Source organism: Somniosus microcephalus, chromosome 27 (assembly GCF_052327205.1).
Source record: "Somniosus microcephalus isolate GS21.2 chromosome 27, FLI_Smic_1.0, whole genome shotgun sequence".
In the NCBI taxonomy this organism is placed as follows: domain Eukaryota; kingdom Metazoa; phylum Chordata; class Chondrichthyes; order Squaliformes; family Somniosidae; genus Somniosus; species Somniosus microcephalus.
In genome coordinates, this window is record NC_141013.1 from 25698644 (window position 1) to 25717474 (window position 18831).

The 18831-nt window shown below is 41.5% G+C and overlaps 1 protein-coding gene across 1 annotated transcript in view; it reads left to right on the forward strand.

The window, feature by feature from the left end:
* Positions 1-1824: 1824 nt before the first annotated feature.
* The window catches only part of prtga (protogenin homolog a (Gallus gallus)), a 129720-nt gene continuing 112713 nt past the window's right edge, over positions 1825-18831 (forward strand). Inside the window, exons 1-2 of the mRNA XM_085968964.1 lie at positions 1825-2140; positions 5492-5794. Coding sequence (XP_085825090.1) covers positions 2074-2140; positions 5492-5794 — 370 coding nt within the window. The 5' untranslated portion in view covers positions 1825-2073. The remainder of the gene's footprint in view (positions 2141-5491; positions 5795-18831) is intronic.

Genomic DNA, 18831 nt, shown 5'->3' on the forward strand with positions numbered 1-18831 from the left:
CTAACATAATACATGAATGAGTGGTTCAATTAAACCAATGCTTAAATTAAAGCAACAAAAAGTAATCTAACCAATTAAATTAGAATGTCATTACATGACATTTATGAGACAGTCTCTGCCCTGCGGTGCCCGCCGGTCACCGAAGGAGGAATTGAACCTAGGACCCTCCTGGTCTATATGTCTAAGCACCACACCAAATATTAATCACTGAGCCATCAGAGGAGCAGTCTAGTCTGCTGCACTCCATGTCTTGTGGCTCCCATTTTAGGAACATCGGAACAGGAGGAGGCCATTCAAACCCTCGAGCCTGCTCCGCCATTCAGTGAGATCATGGCTGATCTGCGACCTAACTCCATATACCCATATCCCTTAATACCTTTGGTTAACAAAATTCTTATTAATCTCAGATTTAAAATGATCAATTGACCGAGCATCAATTGCCGTTCGCGGAGAGAGCTCCAAACTTCTACCACCCTTTGTCGGCCATGGAAGGAGCGTTCATGTTGCGGCCTGTCAGACTGTTAATCAGCCTGTGAATCCTCCCACTACTTCACACTGTTCTCCAAGGGAAGAGCGAGAAGATACAAATTGATGATGATGATGACCACCCTTTGTGTGTAAAAGTGTTTCCTAATTTCACTCCTGAAAGGCCTGGCTCTAATTTTTAGACCATGCCACCTAGTCCTAGGCTCACCAACCAGCGGGAATAGTTTCCCTCTGTCTACCTTATCTGTTTCCCCTAACATCTTGAAAACTTCGATCAAATCACCCCTTAACCTTCTAAATTCCAGGGAATACAACCCTAGTTTGTGTAATCTCTCCTCATAATTTAATAGACCCTGCTCACTGCTAACCTGATTGGTGTCCTGATGCCCTCTTGCTTTTACTCTGCTGCTCCTGTGTTTCAGTCCTACATTCAGCTGCTTTCTTGCTGACCCTCTTGACCTATTCACTTCATGCACTGCCCAATGCTAACCCCCATCCTCTGTTCCTTCTGTGCTAAAGCCCTCCATGCCCAGCTCCTTCCATGCTAAGGCCCTCCATGCCACCCTTCCACTACTTGAAGGGACTGCTCCTCGGATTTTGGTTGCACTTCAGTCCCACGCTCCTGATCTTTGGTCACCCGGTGCGGTGGAGAGCGGGCAAGTCGGAGGAGCTCCTCGTGGGACTGCTCCTGGGCCTGGCCAAACTGGCCATAAACAGGTCCAGGCAGTGGGTGGTCGAGGGGGTCGTTCGACCTGACTGCCTGCCTCTCTTTCACTGCCATGTTCGTGCTCGGGTGGCCCTGGAGATGGAGCATGCGGTGTCCGCCGACACGCTTGAGGCCTTCCGCGACCGGTAGACACCGGAGGGACTGGAGGGCATCATCGCCCCCGGGAACAAAATTGTAATTTGATTCATTAAGGTTCCTTTAACTTGTTTTTTGTTAATTTAGTCTGTATTGTTTGTGCCCCTTTAAAAAGGGGGTACACGCTGAGCCTTAAATTGGCAATTGCCACATGAAGAAGAGTAAGCCCTCCAAGCCCAGCTCCTTCTGTGCAAAAGTCCTCTCAACAATGCCTTACTGTCCCAGTTCAATTCAATTCAATTTTTATTTGTCATATATGCAGCAAACATGTGTACTGCACAATGAAATGTTGATTTTTATGAGTCCTCCCAACATTGGAATAAATATGGCATAGCAATGATAAAAATACTAATAGAAATACAGTAATAATAAATAAAACAACAGTAATAAATAGTAATGAATTATTCGTCCCCGTGCAATGTTTTCACTCACTCAGTAACCCATGCAGTGCTGCCCACCACCATTGCCCAGTTGCACTCCAATCAATCCCTTGTCCAATACCTGGAACATTTGGCAAAAGAAAGTAGGGCGCGTGCGCCGGCCGGCGGCTGCTGCGGCGGATGATGCCGCCGAGTCCGGTGCTGCGGCTGGGCGGGGCGGAGCGCGGCCGGCGCGTGTGCGTGCGCTGCCGGCAAGGAGTGCGCGGTGGGCTGCGGGCCAGAGGGAGCGGAGCGGAGGGTCAGTGCGGGGGCTGGAGCATGAGCAGAGAGGCAAGTGCCGAGTAAATGGCCATGTTTAAAGGGAGAGCTTGTGGCGGGACCGCACTGATAGTCTTGCTGCTTCCCATTTCAGGTGAGTGATGTTGAATTTTCTTTAAATTTTGAAGGAAATGTTGGGTTGGGGGGGATGATGAAGAGGAGCAATGTCCTTCCCTCCCCCCCCCCCCCCCCCTGTCTCCGGCCTCTCGCTCTCCAGCCCATTGTACCCTGGACACTGCCCCTGGGCTCTGCTGCTCCCAACACATCCCACAGACCGATTGTTAGGGGGGTCGGTTCCCGGGGAGTTGAGGAGTGGTGGGAATAAGAAGTGGTTTTTATTGCAATGTGTTGGCGGGCTATTCTGAGGGGGTCACTCCTCCCTGCAGCCACTCAATGGCCGGCAGTGTCCGCACACTCGGCCTTTCCTTTCTGTGTCTTGTCGGCCGCCGCGCTCACCTTTTCCTTTTTTTACGTTTTGTTGCAAAAAAAAGTTGTGCTGCCGAAACATTGTTTGGCTAGCGACAAATTGTTACATTTTGTTTCTGTGTGGTATCTTTTCCTCCCTCCCCCCCCCAGCCCCACGTGTATTTATTTATTTGACTCTCCTCCTTCTCCCACTCACTCGGTGAGATGGGGACTGAATCCATCCTCCCGACACAGCATGGGCTCGCTGGCCACGCTGACTCCTCTTCCTCGGGGCTGTTTTTTTTCCCGTCTCAATAAACCATTCAGTACTTTTTTTTTTGCAGTTGGGGTGGTGGTGGATTTTTTCTTTTTGAAATATAATCCTGAATTGATCCCAACTTCAAGGAGTTGCTGAGGTGACTTTTTTTAATTGGTGTGGAGCATCGCACTGGTTATTTGTAAACATTGAGGCTCCTTTGCATCCACGCTTTAAACTAATGCCAAACATCAATTGGATGAATCCGTTGCTAGCTGGAAAGATGTTGTGCTGGTGGTTTTTAAAGTGTATTTAGGTGTCTGACCCGAGTTTGAAATCAGGAGGAATTTTGTTTAAAAAGCAGGAGAAGTTTTTTTCTCCCTTTCCCTCTTTCAAGAGTGTTGGTGCGATCTCCTGTCGCGTTACATTGTCCCTAACGGAAAGATTCATTTACATCGCAGAACCTGAACTGATTAATTCAAGTCATGGGGAGGGGAGGGGGAGGAAGAGAGAGAGAGAGAATCTGCACAGATTTGTATTGATGCAGAGAATTGATCAATTGATGAGAGCTCTTCTCGATCACGTCCAGCAAATTCACTCGGGACCTCTAACCGATCCCCACTGCTGTCACCATAATGCTGACAAATATACGACAAATTAAAAATACGTTACTTCTCTTGGATTTTTTTTTCTTCCTGGGACCCCCCTCCTCCTTCACACACCTTAGACGTGCACATGGATCTCTGCATAAAGTTAGACTGCAACTGAAGCCTTGCACTGTCAGCCCACCCTCTTCCCAAACGGTGCGTTGTATTAACAACTGAAAGAGAACGAGCCACAATATCGAAGTTCTTTAAAAGAGTCTGAAGCCACCGGTTTAATGAATTGTACTGCCCGTTCACATGCGCATCCCCCCCCCCCCCCACAAATATCACTCAACACACTTGAGTTGATTGTCAGGCTCAAGAAATGTTTGAAAACCTTTCAAGTCGCATCGGCAGCTAGAGAGTCGCTCTTTTGTAGGGGGGGGGGGGCTGATGTTTTTTTGGTGGATGTTTGTGTTTCAAGCGAGATATGATTGTCCAAACTAGAAGCAGTCACTTCTCTTACACGTGGTTGGTCGAGTTCAGGCAAGAAGAAAGAGTTCAAAACTTCTTTTTTATATTAAAAAAAAGGAAAGGCGGCGAGAGCTTATTGATACACACGGGCAGCCTGTTGCTAATGATTTCTCGTAAAATCAGACTTTTACGAGTTTGCCTGTTCAGGCTCCTTTTTGACAAGCTTGTAAAATTAGCTAACATCTTGTGCGAAGTCCGCCCTGTATGGCAACCGGTTGCAACTTCAGATTGGAGCAAGTCTTGGTGTTTAGAATCAAAATACTAACACGGTTTTACAAGAGTGCGCTCCTTTTAATTCGGATCTTAATTGAGTTTTCTGCTCCATATAAAAGCTCAATAAAAGGTTACCACCATTGTGATGCGCCCCTGTAGTGATTTTTTTAACAGCGATACTTCGGTGTCGTGGCTCCTCGATTTGTTTGAATTAATTAGTATTCTTGGATTAGTTTTTTCCCCCTCTTGTAACGGTTTAGAGATTCAGCACATGGTGCTATCCAGATTTTGTAATTTTTTTCCGGCACAGAAAGACGCTGTTTAAGTATTTTTTATTTCTAAATACAGTCGCACATGTCGCTATCTTTGAGATAATTCTTCGTTGACTCCTCTCAAATTAAAAAAAATACATATTTTACAGAATTTTGATCCCAAAATTTGAAGTTTTTTTTAAAAGTTGAAGTTTTACCTGTTGATTCTGGTGGCTCTCTGGATCTTGAAAGACTTCTTAAGAGCTGAAGCATTGCATCATTGATGCCAATGAGCGATACTGCAGAAATATATACAAGTGTCTTAAGTTTATAAAACTTGTTGTATGCAGAGGCTGTGTGTCAGTTCATTCATAGGACAAAAACAAATCCATGTTTTGGTAAGGCAAATGCATATATATTAAATCCTCAAATGAATCGCATTCATTTATGGGGGGCAGTGGGAGGGGAGAAGCTCTGAAAACGTGTGCCTCTTGTATAATGGTTGTAATGTAGGCAGACGTCAAAACTCTTGGGTCTAATCATAGTGAATCTTTGACATTTTTGCCAGTATTGTAGTCAGTAGGAACATCATTCAGCAAGTGAATTTATGGAGTATGGGGTTCCATCAGGGTTAAGATGGGGATCAAAGTTTTCCCTAAAATGCAAATTGATATTTTAGACTGCAGATTGCAATGAGTTGGTTGGAACTAATGGCCTTCACTTACCATTATAGTGGATAAGACTAAAATCCTGGGCATCCTGTTTCAGAACTGGAGGTACTAGGAGAGTGAGGATAAGGACGGACCATAATAGATTCTCCGGTTTGGAGTGAGGATCCATTGAATAGAAACTTTCACCCTAACATTTTAACACGAGGACCAGGAGTAACAAATTGATGTGAAGCATACCGTAACATACTTTAGAATGTTTAATCAATCCCTTTACAATCCCAAATTCATCTTCAGACCATCCAGATTGATGCAAAATATTTGTCTGTAGTAATTATGCATCATTTAGTATAACACTCCCCAACAATTTCCATTGCTTTAGTAGCCTCTTGCAGTCTTCATGCACCTGTATGATCAATTTGTTACTGGGTATGGAGAAAATTGTTTTATTTATCAAAGACTTTGTGATGTTTTTAAAAATAGGAATATTCAAGGTCTTGTTAACTTTAAAATGATTTGTGTTGTGTTTTCCAGGTATTTGGTGCTTTACTGAGCTTTTTTTCATGAGGGAGCCCCAGGATGTCATTGCTCTGCGGAAAGACCCTGTGGTTCTTGATTGCCAGGCTCATGGAGAACTTCCAATTACCATTGTGTGGCTGAAAAATGGACTGAGATTGGTGGATAGTGAGCGGACATATGTTTTATCAAATGGATCTCTTTATATCACTGAGGTTGAACATCGTAGAGGAGAGCGATCAGACGAAGGCTACTATGAATGTTTGGCTCAAAATAAGTATGGAGCCATTTTGAGTCAGAAATCCCATCTCTCTGTGGCCAGTAAGTACTACTTTGTTTTGGTACATTTAACCTGGCCACTTTTCCCAAGATAAATGTCAATATTTAGCAAACCATAGTTCAAAATAGTAGGATTCTAGACTCTCCAGTCAGGTAAGACCAAAGGATATTTTTGAAGTTTGCTAATTAAGAACGTCCTGATTGAGCTACTGTACATGTACACATATCTGTATGATCTGTAAGTATAGGGGAGTGACTTGTAGAGCTTTGACAAACATGGCAACTTTAAATAGGGTGGAGGTTTGTGCATCAGATTTTATAGGCAGTTCCCATTTCATATTGAAGCAAAAGGTATGAGTGACTTATAAAGGTGAGAGAAAAATCATCACTTGTCAGATGTCAATCATATTTTCATGTTTAATGGAAATTGAAATTAAATGTATTTGTTCATACATTCTGAAAAATATATTTTGATAAATCAAACTGTAGAGAAAGATTAAAGCTTTTCTGAGATCTGATGTTTGCCATCACATTGGCAGCAGACACCCATGGCAGGTGGGGGAATTTTTGCTATTCACTATTTCTAGTTAAGTTGCAATCTGTGTGTAAAGAATGCATTTATAATTTTGCTATTAACAGTGAACAATGAAATGTCATCTCCCTTCCCCAGATAACCAGGGATTTAAAAAGTATTGAATCTTAATCCTGTCCAAAAATTAGTTACACGTAGATAGCATTCAAGTTTGCTTGCCAATTTTCAAAGCAGTTTTCTATACCGTTCTAGATAGCTGCTTCATCTCAAAGTCAAACCTTGAATGTGCTCTATTAGACCCTTAGGTCTTTCTGTTATACTGAAAGATGTATATTTAATTCTCCAAAAGAGACCCAAAATGGTAATTTGTAAGCATGGCACAGTCATTGTTTCGGGCTGTGATGCAATACTTTGATCCATTGTAAGCAGATTACATTCATTGTTTCCAGTCATGTGGTGTTATCGCCAGCACTTGTATTCAGTGATACTTGTGTGGTACTTTTGAGCAAATCAAAAGTCTAAAGGCAGAAATTGCTTGGATACAAGGAGAGTAATGGAACATGGCCATACAAAGACTTCTGAAGCTGTGTATCTGCCTCATTCAGTATAAGTTCATTACGTTGAGCATTTTAGTCATGTGAGCTTATTTCTGGCACACATTTATTTGACTGAGATCAAAGCATCATAAAATAATGAAGATTTTATTCCTTTTGAAATTTCAAACTCTTGAAATTCAGCTCTAGCAACGTGTCAGTTATCTGGGATGTGAAAGTAATTTCTCTGTTGCTGATATAATTAGGTAATTATATTAGTCGTTCATTTAATATGACGCTTATTACAAGCTATTGTCACCTATGAGTTTAAAGATAATTTCGTCTTGTTTTGGCAATTTATGATCATACTCCTAAAAGTCTTATCAAACAATATCTGTGGCTAATTATTGTCACATAGAACAGGGAAGCCCCAGGTTTGATCCCTGGTCCAGCTGAGATAGCTGATCTCGGTTAGGGTGTCTAGAAATCCTGGTGGAAAGGTGAGGACATGATTGGGTTGGTTGTGATGCCCTTCATAGGTGAATATCCTACTAACTTTGTTAGGCTCTCGCCTGAAGATTGACCACTTCATTGAGATGTTGCAGGCTTGTTGGCACCTGTGGAATCCTACCCCAGCATCATCAACGTCCGGCGAGTATTGGAGGAGGAAAATAAACTTGCCACAATACTCATTGATCATAATACTGCAGGATGCCATTAATTTTTCAAATATAACTATTACTTTCACTGTTCAGGCTAAAATTAAAAAAAGGCTTCATCACATTTTTGAAATTAATATATGCTGATTGATGAAGTTTTTATATGGATTTTGCAATTAGTTTATGATCGATGATGAAAAATTAGTCCCATTGTCACAAATGTTACAATATATTGATGTATTAATATGTAATGCCTTTACTTAGATCTGTATTTCCAGACTTGTTCCTGTATTGGTTTAGTTATTAAGGTACGATTTTCAAGTCTGCAGTCATACACAAATCATTTGGAGCAAGTAGTGAAATGGTATGTTTAGCTTGGGGAAAAAAAAATGCATTCTGCGCCAGAGTGGGGTGCAGGAATTTTTTTTTAAGCATACTGTTTTTTTTAAGCATTTGCCAGTGAAGTTATCCTTTATCACAGATGGTATAGCATTTAAAACTCTGATTTAGTCCATCCAAGAAGTATTCGACCTGAACACACAGGGAGGTGTCACTGACTCCAAAGTTAGAAACTAGAAGCTGATACTTGCACTATGGTCGAGAAATTGATTATTCATGTGCAAATTAAGAATTCTTTGGGTTAAAAGGTTAGAGGCGATGCAGGATGAGGTTTAGCCCTGTGATAAAGAGCAGATGACCCTTATTCATTGTCCATAGCTTTCATGTTGTTCCTCCACAAAGTTCGTGATTGCCAGGAATTGTTCTTAAGGAATGCAGGGAATCGTATGCCTTGCCTTTAGTGTTACTGTGGAGCCTTATCACATAAGGACATCACAGCAGGTCTTTAGGGACAGTTTCTAGCTCTGAAGCCCTTAAGGCCCTGTTTTCTGCTGTTCATCCATGCATAGAGGAATTTAGCTAATTTTGCTTTCTTGAATTCCCTTAAAGTAACTGAGTGCTAGAAATTATTAGAGATGTAAAGAAAGGACTGTACATTTAATGGATTTTTTTTTCTTCTTTCTTGTAACGAGGGGACAATAGGAAGTTCTTTTCACTGCTGTTGTGTTCTTTGTGGGGCACCCTGCTGGGGGAAATGCTAACTAAACAATTGAAGGCCCATATGGGCCGCTTCAGGTCTGAGTAAGATCACAAGTGAAAAGTCTTTTGCTACTGATAAGGAAAATGTTCAGAGTGAGGAAGGGTTTCATTTTTCTTTTTAAATAATTCTGCCTGTGATTTGAGAGGATGCTAGCATTTTTTTTTCAAACTCCAGAAAATTAAGTTAGAAGTTAGACCTATGTGTTCGCCAGTTCCCAAACTTAGAACATGTATACAGTGCAAATGATAAATGCGAACTCACAATTGTACTTTTGGTGAAGGAAATGACTTTATGCCTTTGTAGAATAAGAACTGAAAATTGTGGACTTTAAGTTGTCTTGATGCGCCATTCTTCAGAATTGTAGTTTTCAAAAAAGGAAACTATTTGGATATAACATTGTAGTTTGCAAAAAAAGGAAAATATAATGACAAGTGACGTTTTGATTTGTGTAACCAGAAACTTAAAGAAAGTTCACTTTTGTATTTGACAATCTTAAGAAGTCCTCGCTCTTTTTAAACCAGCCTGTGTTTAATTCATTTTCCCCCTATGATGGGATTACTTTGACAAGTTCCTGTTGAGATGATCTTTTTCTTTGATTAAGTAAAGTTGGTGGTGTCAGAATTAATTAATTACTCTATTTGGAGCTACTCTTGTGATAGAGTACGCTCCAATATTTTTCACTGATGAAAGGTTCAACACATTTTCCTACTCACAAACTACCAGTGCATGCACATTCATTTAAGGCCACAGCTTTGTACATTTCTGCTTTGCTTGCTCCAGTTTTGATGCTTGTCTGTGTGCTGCATGAGCGTCTTTGCAGCCTATGGGTATGGACATTGCCATCTATATCTCCTATAATGCATGATAGAACTGTCCTGATAAGAATGGTCTTGCCTGCAAAACGGTTTTCTCTGTTTCCTTTACCTGTGGCTGCTGTACTAGTTAGCATCAAACTCACATTAAGGCATTTAGTTACTCTTCATTCCATTGTAGTCATCAACATTGACTTCTTTAACATCTACTTTTATGTATTGCTATTACCAGCAATCTTTTATGTTCAAACTGTAGGTGATAAAGCTGTCTGGGGTTTTTTTTTACAGGCCAGCTTTACCTCTGTGCTGGAAGTTCTATCCAGAAGCCCATGAAATTTGCACGTACCTGAGAATTGCAGTGGGGGCGAAGCGGGTGATAGGGTCGGGACTGTACCTCCTGACCACATTGCCACCTTTTCTTGTTGTTCAGCATCCTGCCAAAAGTTCCCTGTGTGACTAAGTGTCGAAATTGCAGTGCTTTATTGCAAGGCAACTCGCTGAAGCGCAGGATAGTTCTGGTCCTGCAATTGTTTTACACTCTAATACTCCAAGGGGCCGGTGAAAAGAATTCATTCTGCTCCCTTTGTCTGCTCTGATTATCCTAAATAAAAGGGATCTTTTTTCCTTTGGTTCTGTTTGTGCAGGGATTCTAAAGTCTCCATAATTTAACAGCTGGACCTATTGATTACTTGCAGGACAATCAAGGTGATGATTAAAGAGGAACTGGAAAAAAACCTAGTAGTAGGAATTGGGACACAAATTACCTTTTAAAGATTTAGGAGAGACTATGTTTGAAGTAAAACTCAGTTACTTTACATTTCACTTCAGTTTTTTTTTGGTGAAAAGTTTGACATTTGAATGACACTGGCACTTATGTTGCTCCCCCCCCCCCCCCTCCCAAGCTTAAATCTTTTTCCCAAATTGCTCAGCCCCTTGAATGTGTAAGAAGGGAATTTTTGACACATCCATGCTATTGTAACATAGGATAAAGAAAGCAGTTGCCTAGTCCCCAGTGTGTAGAGGGGATTTTCAACACAGAAGCATTCAACACTGGGTAATCCAGGATTCTCCCTGAAGGAGCTGCTTATGCAGCACATCCTGATGGTTTTTTGTTTTATCTGCATACTTGCTGCAGCCCAGAACCTCATCCATTCACTGGTGTAATCAAATTACCTTTTACCGTGTTGTGAAAGATGGCCTTTTTAAACTCAATTTGAAGGGGTTAAGAGCTGTGTAGAAAACATATGCTCATTTTAACCAAACTTCCATTTGATTGTTTATCGGGGTGTTTGAACTTTACATTTTTATTTTGCATTCTTTCTAAAAAGAAATATGATCAAATTTGGGCATATAATTGTGTTCCTTATTGAATCAGTATACTAAATTTATACTCACCCCATACTTTTTATTGGAAAAGCTATGTTCCTGCTTTTTCCTTTGAGCTGAAGCTGTGTTCTCGTGGTGGGGCACTGTTCCACGCATGGCCATTTTTTTTTGCCTGTACCTGGACAAGGAATGCTTCCAGGCTATTTGACTATGGGATGTAACTGCCAAGCCCGATCCAGTCATTGGATTGTGATCAAGAGCACAGTTTGTCGCTGATCCTTTTTGTTCTTCCTCACTCTCTTCCCAATTCAGGGTCCCTGAGGAAATTGTTATGTCCCTACTGCTGCCCTGCCTGAAATTGGCTAACTCAACACAGACCAGGAATGGAACATTTTACACTTGGCCACTAAGACATTGAGGGAGTTGCATGTGCTTGGGGTATGAACTGATTCCTGGGTGATATCTTGAGCTGAACAAGTAACATGAGCCACATGCTGAGATTGAATGTATTCCAATATGTTCTGTTTTGGTCGCCTTATCTGAGGAAGGATGTTCTTGCCATGGAGGGAGTACAGCGAAGATTCACCAGACTGATACCTGAGATGGCAGGAATGACGTATGGAGAGAGATTGGGTCGATTAGGCTTATATTTGCTAGAGTTTAGAAGAATGAGGGGGGAATCTCATTGAAACTTATAAAATTCTAACAGGACTAGACAGACTAGATGCAGGAAGGATGTTCCTGATGGCGGGGAGTCCAGAACCAGGGGTCACAGTCTCAGGATAAGGGGTAAGCCATTTAGGACAGAGATGAGGAGGAATTTCTTCACCCAGAGAGTGGTGAACCTGTGGAATTCTCTACCACAGAAGACAGTTGAGGCCAATTCATTAAATATATTCAAGAAGGAGTTAGATATCTTAAGGCTAAGGGGATCAAGGGATATGGGGAGAAAGCAGGGACAGGGTACTGAATTTGGGTGATCAGCCATGATCGCATTGAATGGCGGAGCAGGCGCAAGGGGCCGAGTGGCCTACTCTTGCTCCTATCTTCTATGTTTAGACTATGAGGAGATCCAACTCTCCCAGTGACTCAGCTGGTTAAGGGAGTGTCCCACATCAGATTGAGCAGGTCCCACATTTGACACTCGTTCTGTGCTGAGTTAATGGAGCTCAGCCAGGAGGCAGGAGGGACTGCTGCAGTTGACTTATCTAGGAAAAAAAGGCCGGGGTTTCCATTCCTGATCAATACCTAGCAACTCTTGCTGGAAGTGTATGTGTGGGTGGCACTTCTATGATGATCCCCTGAATCAAGTAGCCTGGCGACACTCATTGTCTAGGGTCACGCATTAAAAATGGCCATTCGGATGAGATGCCAGCGGGTGTCCAACAGCTGTGATGCTGTAACCCAGAAAAGAATAACTTCAGAAGAAAGGGAAGAAAATTGGCAGGGGGAAAATATAAGGAGATAAAAGTTGAAGGTATATTTTAAGTATAACCTAACTTTCTTAAAGAATCCATTATTTGCCATAAAGTAGGGATTTACACGTAAATCTTGATGCGCCTGGAATTGCTTGGTGTATTTGCATCATGCAGTCATGATCCAATAAAAATGGTGCCAGATTTCAAAATGATTATAAAGGGATTTATACTTTGGGTATTATTGCTTCTGATGTGCACAGACTGTTCCGGAAGAAGTATATTGGGCCTGTAAACTTTTTTTTAAATTGGGAGGTTGGTAGCTTGCCTTGGTCTAGAATATATCTCTGTAGAATACAATGAAGTAACATGTATGGGTTAATGCATGATGTATTGTGGGCTAGTAGATATGTACACCCTACAATTAAAAAGAACCCCCACATTCTCAGAGTACACTTACTGCATTGCAATGATGTCATATATGTGGTGCATTTTGGGGGCACAATATCCAGAACTTTATTTGAGTTTAATTACAAAGCAAGTGGATAACTAGCCAGATCATTTCTTCCCTATTTCAACCAGTTCAAGAGCAAATTAGGAGCAGTGCAATATGGAAATGGATTTTTGATGATCTGAGCTGGTTCTAGAACTGTACGATGGGTGGCAGAGTGGGTTATGGCATGTGTTTTGGAATAAAACCAAACTTGTGTGCTTCCGTCAAGCTGTAAGAGTTGCACATGAAATGAGTTTGGGGTCGTTGCAACCTAGTTCACTGCGGAGGCTGGTACACAACACAAAACTGTTCAAATTTTTGTACAACTTAGCAGTAAAATTGACTCTTAATTAGGGAGACTTTATGGATGGGGGAAATTGATAAACATTCATTGATCCAGGAGGGTCCAATCGGCCAGTGTTGGTTGAAGTGTACCAGTTGAGGCCGAGTAGCCAGAACTGTAATCTGCACCTGGCACCTAGTATACAAGTGGGACTACATCATACTGACATTGCTTATCTTGATGGCCACAAAATTCATAAAAAAAAAAAAATGGATTACATTTCTGCCCATTCATTGTCAAAGGGCTTAAATGTTAGTATTTAATTTCCTAAAAAAAGGGTCTTGTACGGATGGTAGATTGCAAAGAATGTCTTGTTCCGTGCACTTCTTGAAGTTGTTCCACATTGGAGTTGTTTGAGAATTGGTAACTGAAGAATGCCCACGAGAAATAACAACAGAAAACGCTGGAAAAAGTCAGCAGGCCAGACAGCATCCGTGGAGAGAGCAAGAGTTAACGTTTCAGGTCGAAGACCTTTCATCAGAGTTCTGACGAAAGGTCTTCGACCTGAAACATTAACTCTGTTTCTCTCTCCACGGATGCTGCCTGGCCGCCTGAGTTTTTCCAGCGTTTTCTGTTGTTTCAGATTTCCAGCATCTGCGGTATTTTGCTATTGTATTAATGCCTACGAGAAGTGATCTGAATTTGCTTATGTTGAAGAATCTAGATTGTTGTGTCTTCAAGCGGTGCCTGGTTGGAAAAATGTAACACTGGTGAAGTAAAGTTTTCAAGTGGTGTCAGGTTGGGAACTTGTCTCATTATGATGTCACAACACAAATTGAGGTCTCCTATCTGGTGGTTGCTCACAACTCCCGAGCAAAGCTTCCAACTACTTCCAGTCCTGCTGTAGCCCAATTCCGGTCTGAATGGAGAATCCTTAGTTTCAATCAAGTTGAGGCAGAAGCAACCCAGATCAGTTTGATGTATAGTTTTGGAAGGACAGGGAAGAAATTACAAAGTAAAAGCAGCACTTTCTTGCTATGATTAGTGAAGTATTTTGCCTCATTAAATGGTTGTAAGTTGTGATCTGTTGTGTGGAATTGAATTTGATCAGTTGCAATGCTCAAGACGTGTGACCCGCTCCAATTGGAGGTGCAGTGTTCTATAAGAGGGCAGTAAAATGATGGTTGCTTTGAATCAAATACAGGAAACTTTTTTTTTATCCGGGACCGACGTGGTGCCGGTTCATCAAAAATTCCGGATAACCGAGAGCTATAGTAAAAGATACGGAGAGCTGAGAGCTCCGTATAAAGCAACAAACCCTGTTGCTTAGCAACAGGTGCAGAACAATGGCCACAAGTTCCAAGTGTCTCTGTAGCTTAGCAACAGCTGCAGCCACACCCGATTGCACAGCAACAGATCGAGGAAGGCAAGTAATATGAAGTAAAACTTACCTGAACCTACTCCTGAATTTTGCCGGTTAACCGAGATTTCCAGTTATTTAGGTGCCGGTAAATCGAGAGTTTCCTGTAGTTGACACAAGTTGAATAATGTTAACTCTGAACTGGTTTGAAACTGGCAGCGCGAGGTGCTGCTTGATATTTTCTGGACTGTTTTACAAAGCAGAGTAAACAAATTGCTACTGTGTGTATGTGATGTATTTTAATTCAAAGCAGCTGTGTGTACGAGCTGCAAACCAAATTAGCAGCTGCCGTGTAAATGGGATATTAGATTAAACGTGAAGATGAGCCAGCAGCACCTGCTTGTTGTGGTAACAAATCCGATTGACTTCCTTTTGGACAGTAGGGTGCTTATTGGAAGATACCAAACTTCACCCCCCCCCCCCCCCCCCCCCCCCCCCCACTGTTTGTGGGGAGGAGAGGAGACCGAGCAAAACACGCTCACCAACCACAACCACATTTCTCCCCTGTTAGTTTTTATTGATCTGTTGCTTTATGTCCTTTTGCATGATTATAGTGTTTGGCGTACACTTGTTGTGGCTTACATGAAACATGTTATCTGGAAAAATAGTTGATACTGGTCCCTTTTTATAGAATCCACAAACTACAGTTTACCTGTTTGGTCAGATTTGCTAATGTGTTGCAGTTTGTTTTTTTTCTTGGCATTTCCCAGCAGCTGTGGCTGTACAGTTCTTAATAACCTGGTTCTCTAAATTGCAATTGCCGGTTTCAGGATTTGCACATATTATCATGCGGTTTGAAAAGGTGCGCACCCGTACAGGCCTTGTACTGGAACAGGAGGGCACACACCAGTTTTAGTTCCACACTGCTATTCTACCTCAATTTTAAAAGAGCAGCCTTTACATAGAATTACATGGAATATACAGCACAGAAACAGGCCATTTGGCCCAACCAGTCCATGCTGTACTCCACTTGAACCTCCTCCCATCCTTCCTCATCTAACTCTTATCAGCATAACTTTGCTTCACCAGTTACATTTTTCCATGCCAATAGAAACTGGATTGAAATTGCTCAATTATTTCATATTAGACCTCCGCCACCAGACAGAGGAGACCTTCATTGTATTGAATTTGAACTCTGTCACAGAAGTAAGAAATAGGGGGAAATACCTACAGTGCAGTCCTACCTCTGCCCCCCCCTTCCCATGTCGATAAATGAGGGGCTCAGCTAGCATCTGCTATGGATCCTCAGTAAATGGTATTGGAGTTTCTTGGCTTACCCACCTCTGTTTTAACATTGAGACCCAGAAAAGATGCTGATCAGTGTTATTTCTGCCGAGCTGTTCATTGATGAGTCCTGTAGGTGCGCCATCTTGTTAAAAGGGGGGAGGAGAGGTTCAGCTGGAGTGAGGAAGTGCAAAAGTTGACTTTTTTTTTTCAATCTAACCTCAAGGAAGGGGTTACCCTTTATATTAAAGATATCCGCCCCAGTAATGTTTTCAGTTTAAAATTTTTTTTTATTTTTTATTTTTTTTTTATATAAAAAAGAGTTGCATTCTTTATAATCGCTTGCAGTGCTTCATGTGGAAATATTAAGATTATCCATTTTTAAACCGGATTTGTTTGGGATAATAACAAAACCTTTTATGACCATTTCTCACCGTGGTTCTGGCTCTGAATATTTTGGTACCCTCCAGAAAAGTCTTCACTTTGCCATTGAGAACATAACAAAACACTGCCTGAAGGGAGATTAATGTTGACTATTCAAAGCAGTGTCATTTACAAATGGTTTTTCACAAGTTTTTAAGAAATGCAACAAAAAAAAGCAAGGCTTGCACAATATATCCAGAAAGAAAATGAACTCTGGAGAGGCTGAAGTATCTAGTTTTAGCTATGGATAGTTTTAAGCTTTTGAGGGAGAAGGACTGTTTATAGAACTTTCTCGTGTGTAATGTGGTTAGAACGGTGCATATTCTGGCTTAATTGGGTTTTATATATAATGGAATAATGCTAAATCAATTAAATGAACAGGGACTCATGAATCGCTGAAGCTGTGCTGTCACCAGCTGGTATTCGTTCAGCCCAAAAAGTTGTATTCAGTGTGAATAATGCATGTAGAAAACCTACAAGAGTGGGTGAACGCTGTGCCTGATCACTGGTTTAGTCCATAGTTGTATTACATTCACTGCTCTGTTAACAGTTATGGGACTGCAGTTGCACTCAATGCCTTGGATGAGGGAGGGGAGTTAGATATTGCCCCCCCCCCCTCCCAGAGTGGATTGGTGTGGCTCTAAAAGCCTCCTGGCAAATACATTTGCTGTATAGGATTTTACATAAAGGATGGCAATTTGGACAAGGTATCAGAGGGCTGATGGTACCTGTAACGAATATACCAGAGCGCAATTCAGTGCTTAAAAAAAACAGGAGAAGGAAAGAATGAAATCTCATTTGAGGAGTGGGTTGGCTTTATTTTGGAATCCAGCCTGTACTGAACAGTGAGCCAACATATGGGCCCTTTCACCTCCTGGGACTTAGATTTGCATCTAGCCTAGACTAATGGGATGAAAGTCTCCTGCCTCTGATGGCCAAAAATGGTCAGTCAAATGAGCTTGGGTGCTGTGCTCGCAGCTTCTACAGGTGCAAGTCTGTAGCATGTAACAACCCAGTTTATGCTCGAGGGCGACTGAAGATTTATTGCTGAATTTACCCCAGAGGCCAAGGTGGGTAGACTAGGAAATGGACATTTCAACAAATGCAGTAAATATAGTTAGTTAGGTTGTGTTGAGCAATTTACCCTGCATATAAGCTTGCTGTATCTGACTTGGGAGTCCTTGATATTAAACCCACATCTAAAAAAGAGTGAGCCATACTCATTTTCACCAGTAACGACAAAATTCACAAAGGCTGGAGAGTTTGGTTGGTGTTGGACCACTGGGTGTCCCATCAATCTTTACAGCTTGACAGTAAAAATGATAATCAAGTGATATCTGATGCCACCACGTTACTCCCTTTTTCCATCAGTATTGTTTAGATTTTAACTAAACAATACTGGCACTGTCTGTTCACTTAGGGGAGGTCCAATCTGACATTATCAGCTCACCAACTGGCCTGGTAGTGCCCGCCAATGAACTATATAGATACGTTGTTCAGACTTTCTCCCTTTGTTGATTTGCTAAAAAGGTTAAAAAAAAAATCTGATGGATTTTAGCGTGGGTTTTGTCACATGGCAATCTCGTTCCTACAGCAGCCTTCGTATGAATAGAAAAGGTAGCCAGCAGGATACCCAAGAATTACAATTTAGTAGCCTGGCTATTTTTCCGTAGCCTTGGGCTATCAGGTTACTGTGAATCTCCGTTATTGACATTTAATCAGTGTAACCTTTTGCCCTCGCCAGGAAAAATTGCTTCCGTTTAGAATGCTGGCATTTTGGCAAAAAAAGTGAGGCATCTGAAATTGGAGGTTAAAAGGGTATTAATTATGGCATCAACTGTATATTTCCCAAACTAGCATTTATGGTTACATCACCACTACTTTTGAGCGCTGCATAACATTGACTTAACAGACAAATAATTTGATGAGTTACTGTACCCGTTTTTTAAATTGCGGTTTTCACTCCGAAAATCCTCTCCATTGTTGGCGTAATAAGTGTAACATAGCCCCTAGGCTAAAACTTGTGTTATCACTGCCTCACTTCAATAGCAGTCATTGAGTTTATCTACACAATGACAGGCATTCATCATTTTATGTATAAAGCTTGTGTATGTCATTCAGCCATGGGCAAAAACTGGAAACGTCAAGCTTTGTTAAATCATTCAGCGGACTATCGAGCTGCTTTTTAGTGATCGGCTTCCTACATATTGGAATCTGGCTACTAATGTATTCATAGAAAAAATATTAATTAAGTAGAAACTTTTTTGTTTGTTTTGGTTCTAAACATGCAAAGCATTAAATTACTTCAAAGCACTGATTAAACGCAAAGGCGATGGTCAGAGTGTTTGATGAATGGGCGCAGGAGGGCACAGTGCTAATGAAAGTTAGCGTATTCTGTTTCATAGTAACAGTGAATCCCAACTTCTACCATTATTTAAAGTGACACTCTGTTCCCGATGTGCTGGCTACAATTATTGTGGCCCTTCTATATTAAGGTGCAAGTGGTACAAAAAATCTATCCTAAAATTATATTAACCACAATTAATGTCAATTAGCGTAGGAATGTGGATCTCATGATGTGAATTATTTTGACCAAATTGGCCTCTGCTTTAAAAACTTAAAAAATCCTGTCTCCAGTTTTCTACTACTCATGAAGGTTTGGAAACAGTCCCATGGGCTCTGTCTGTCCTCTGGTACCTCTCCCAATGGGCATTCTTTATGTATGAGTTGGTAGGCTATTCGACTGTGACATCTCGTGATCCTGATCCTATTCTAGTGCAAAATCCACACGTGCATTTTTGTCACCGGATGACAATCAGGAGAGGCAACTTCTCTCTTTTTTCCCCCCTATCCTCCCTTA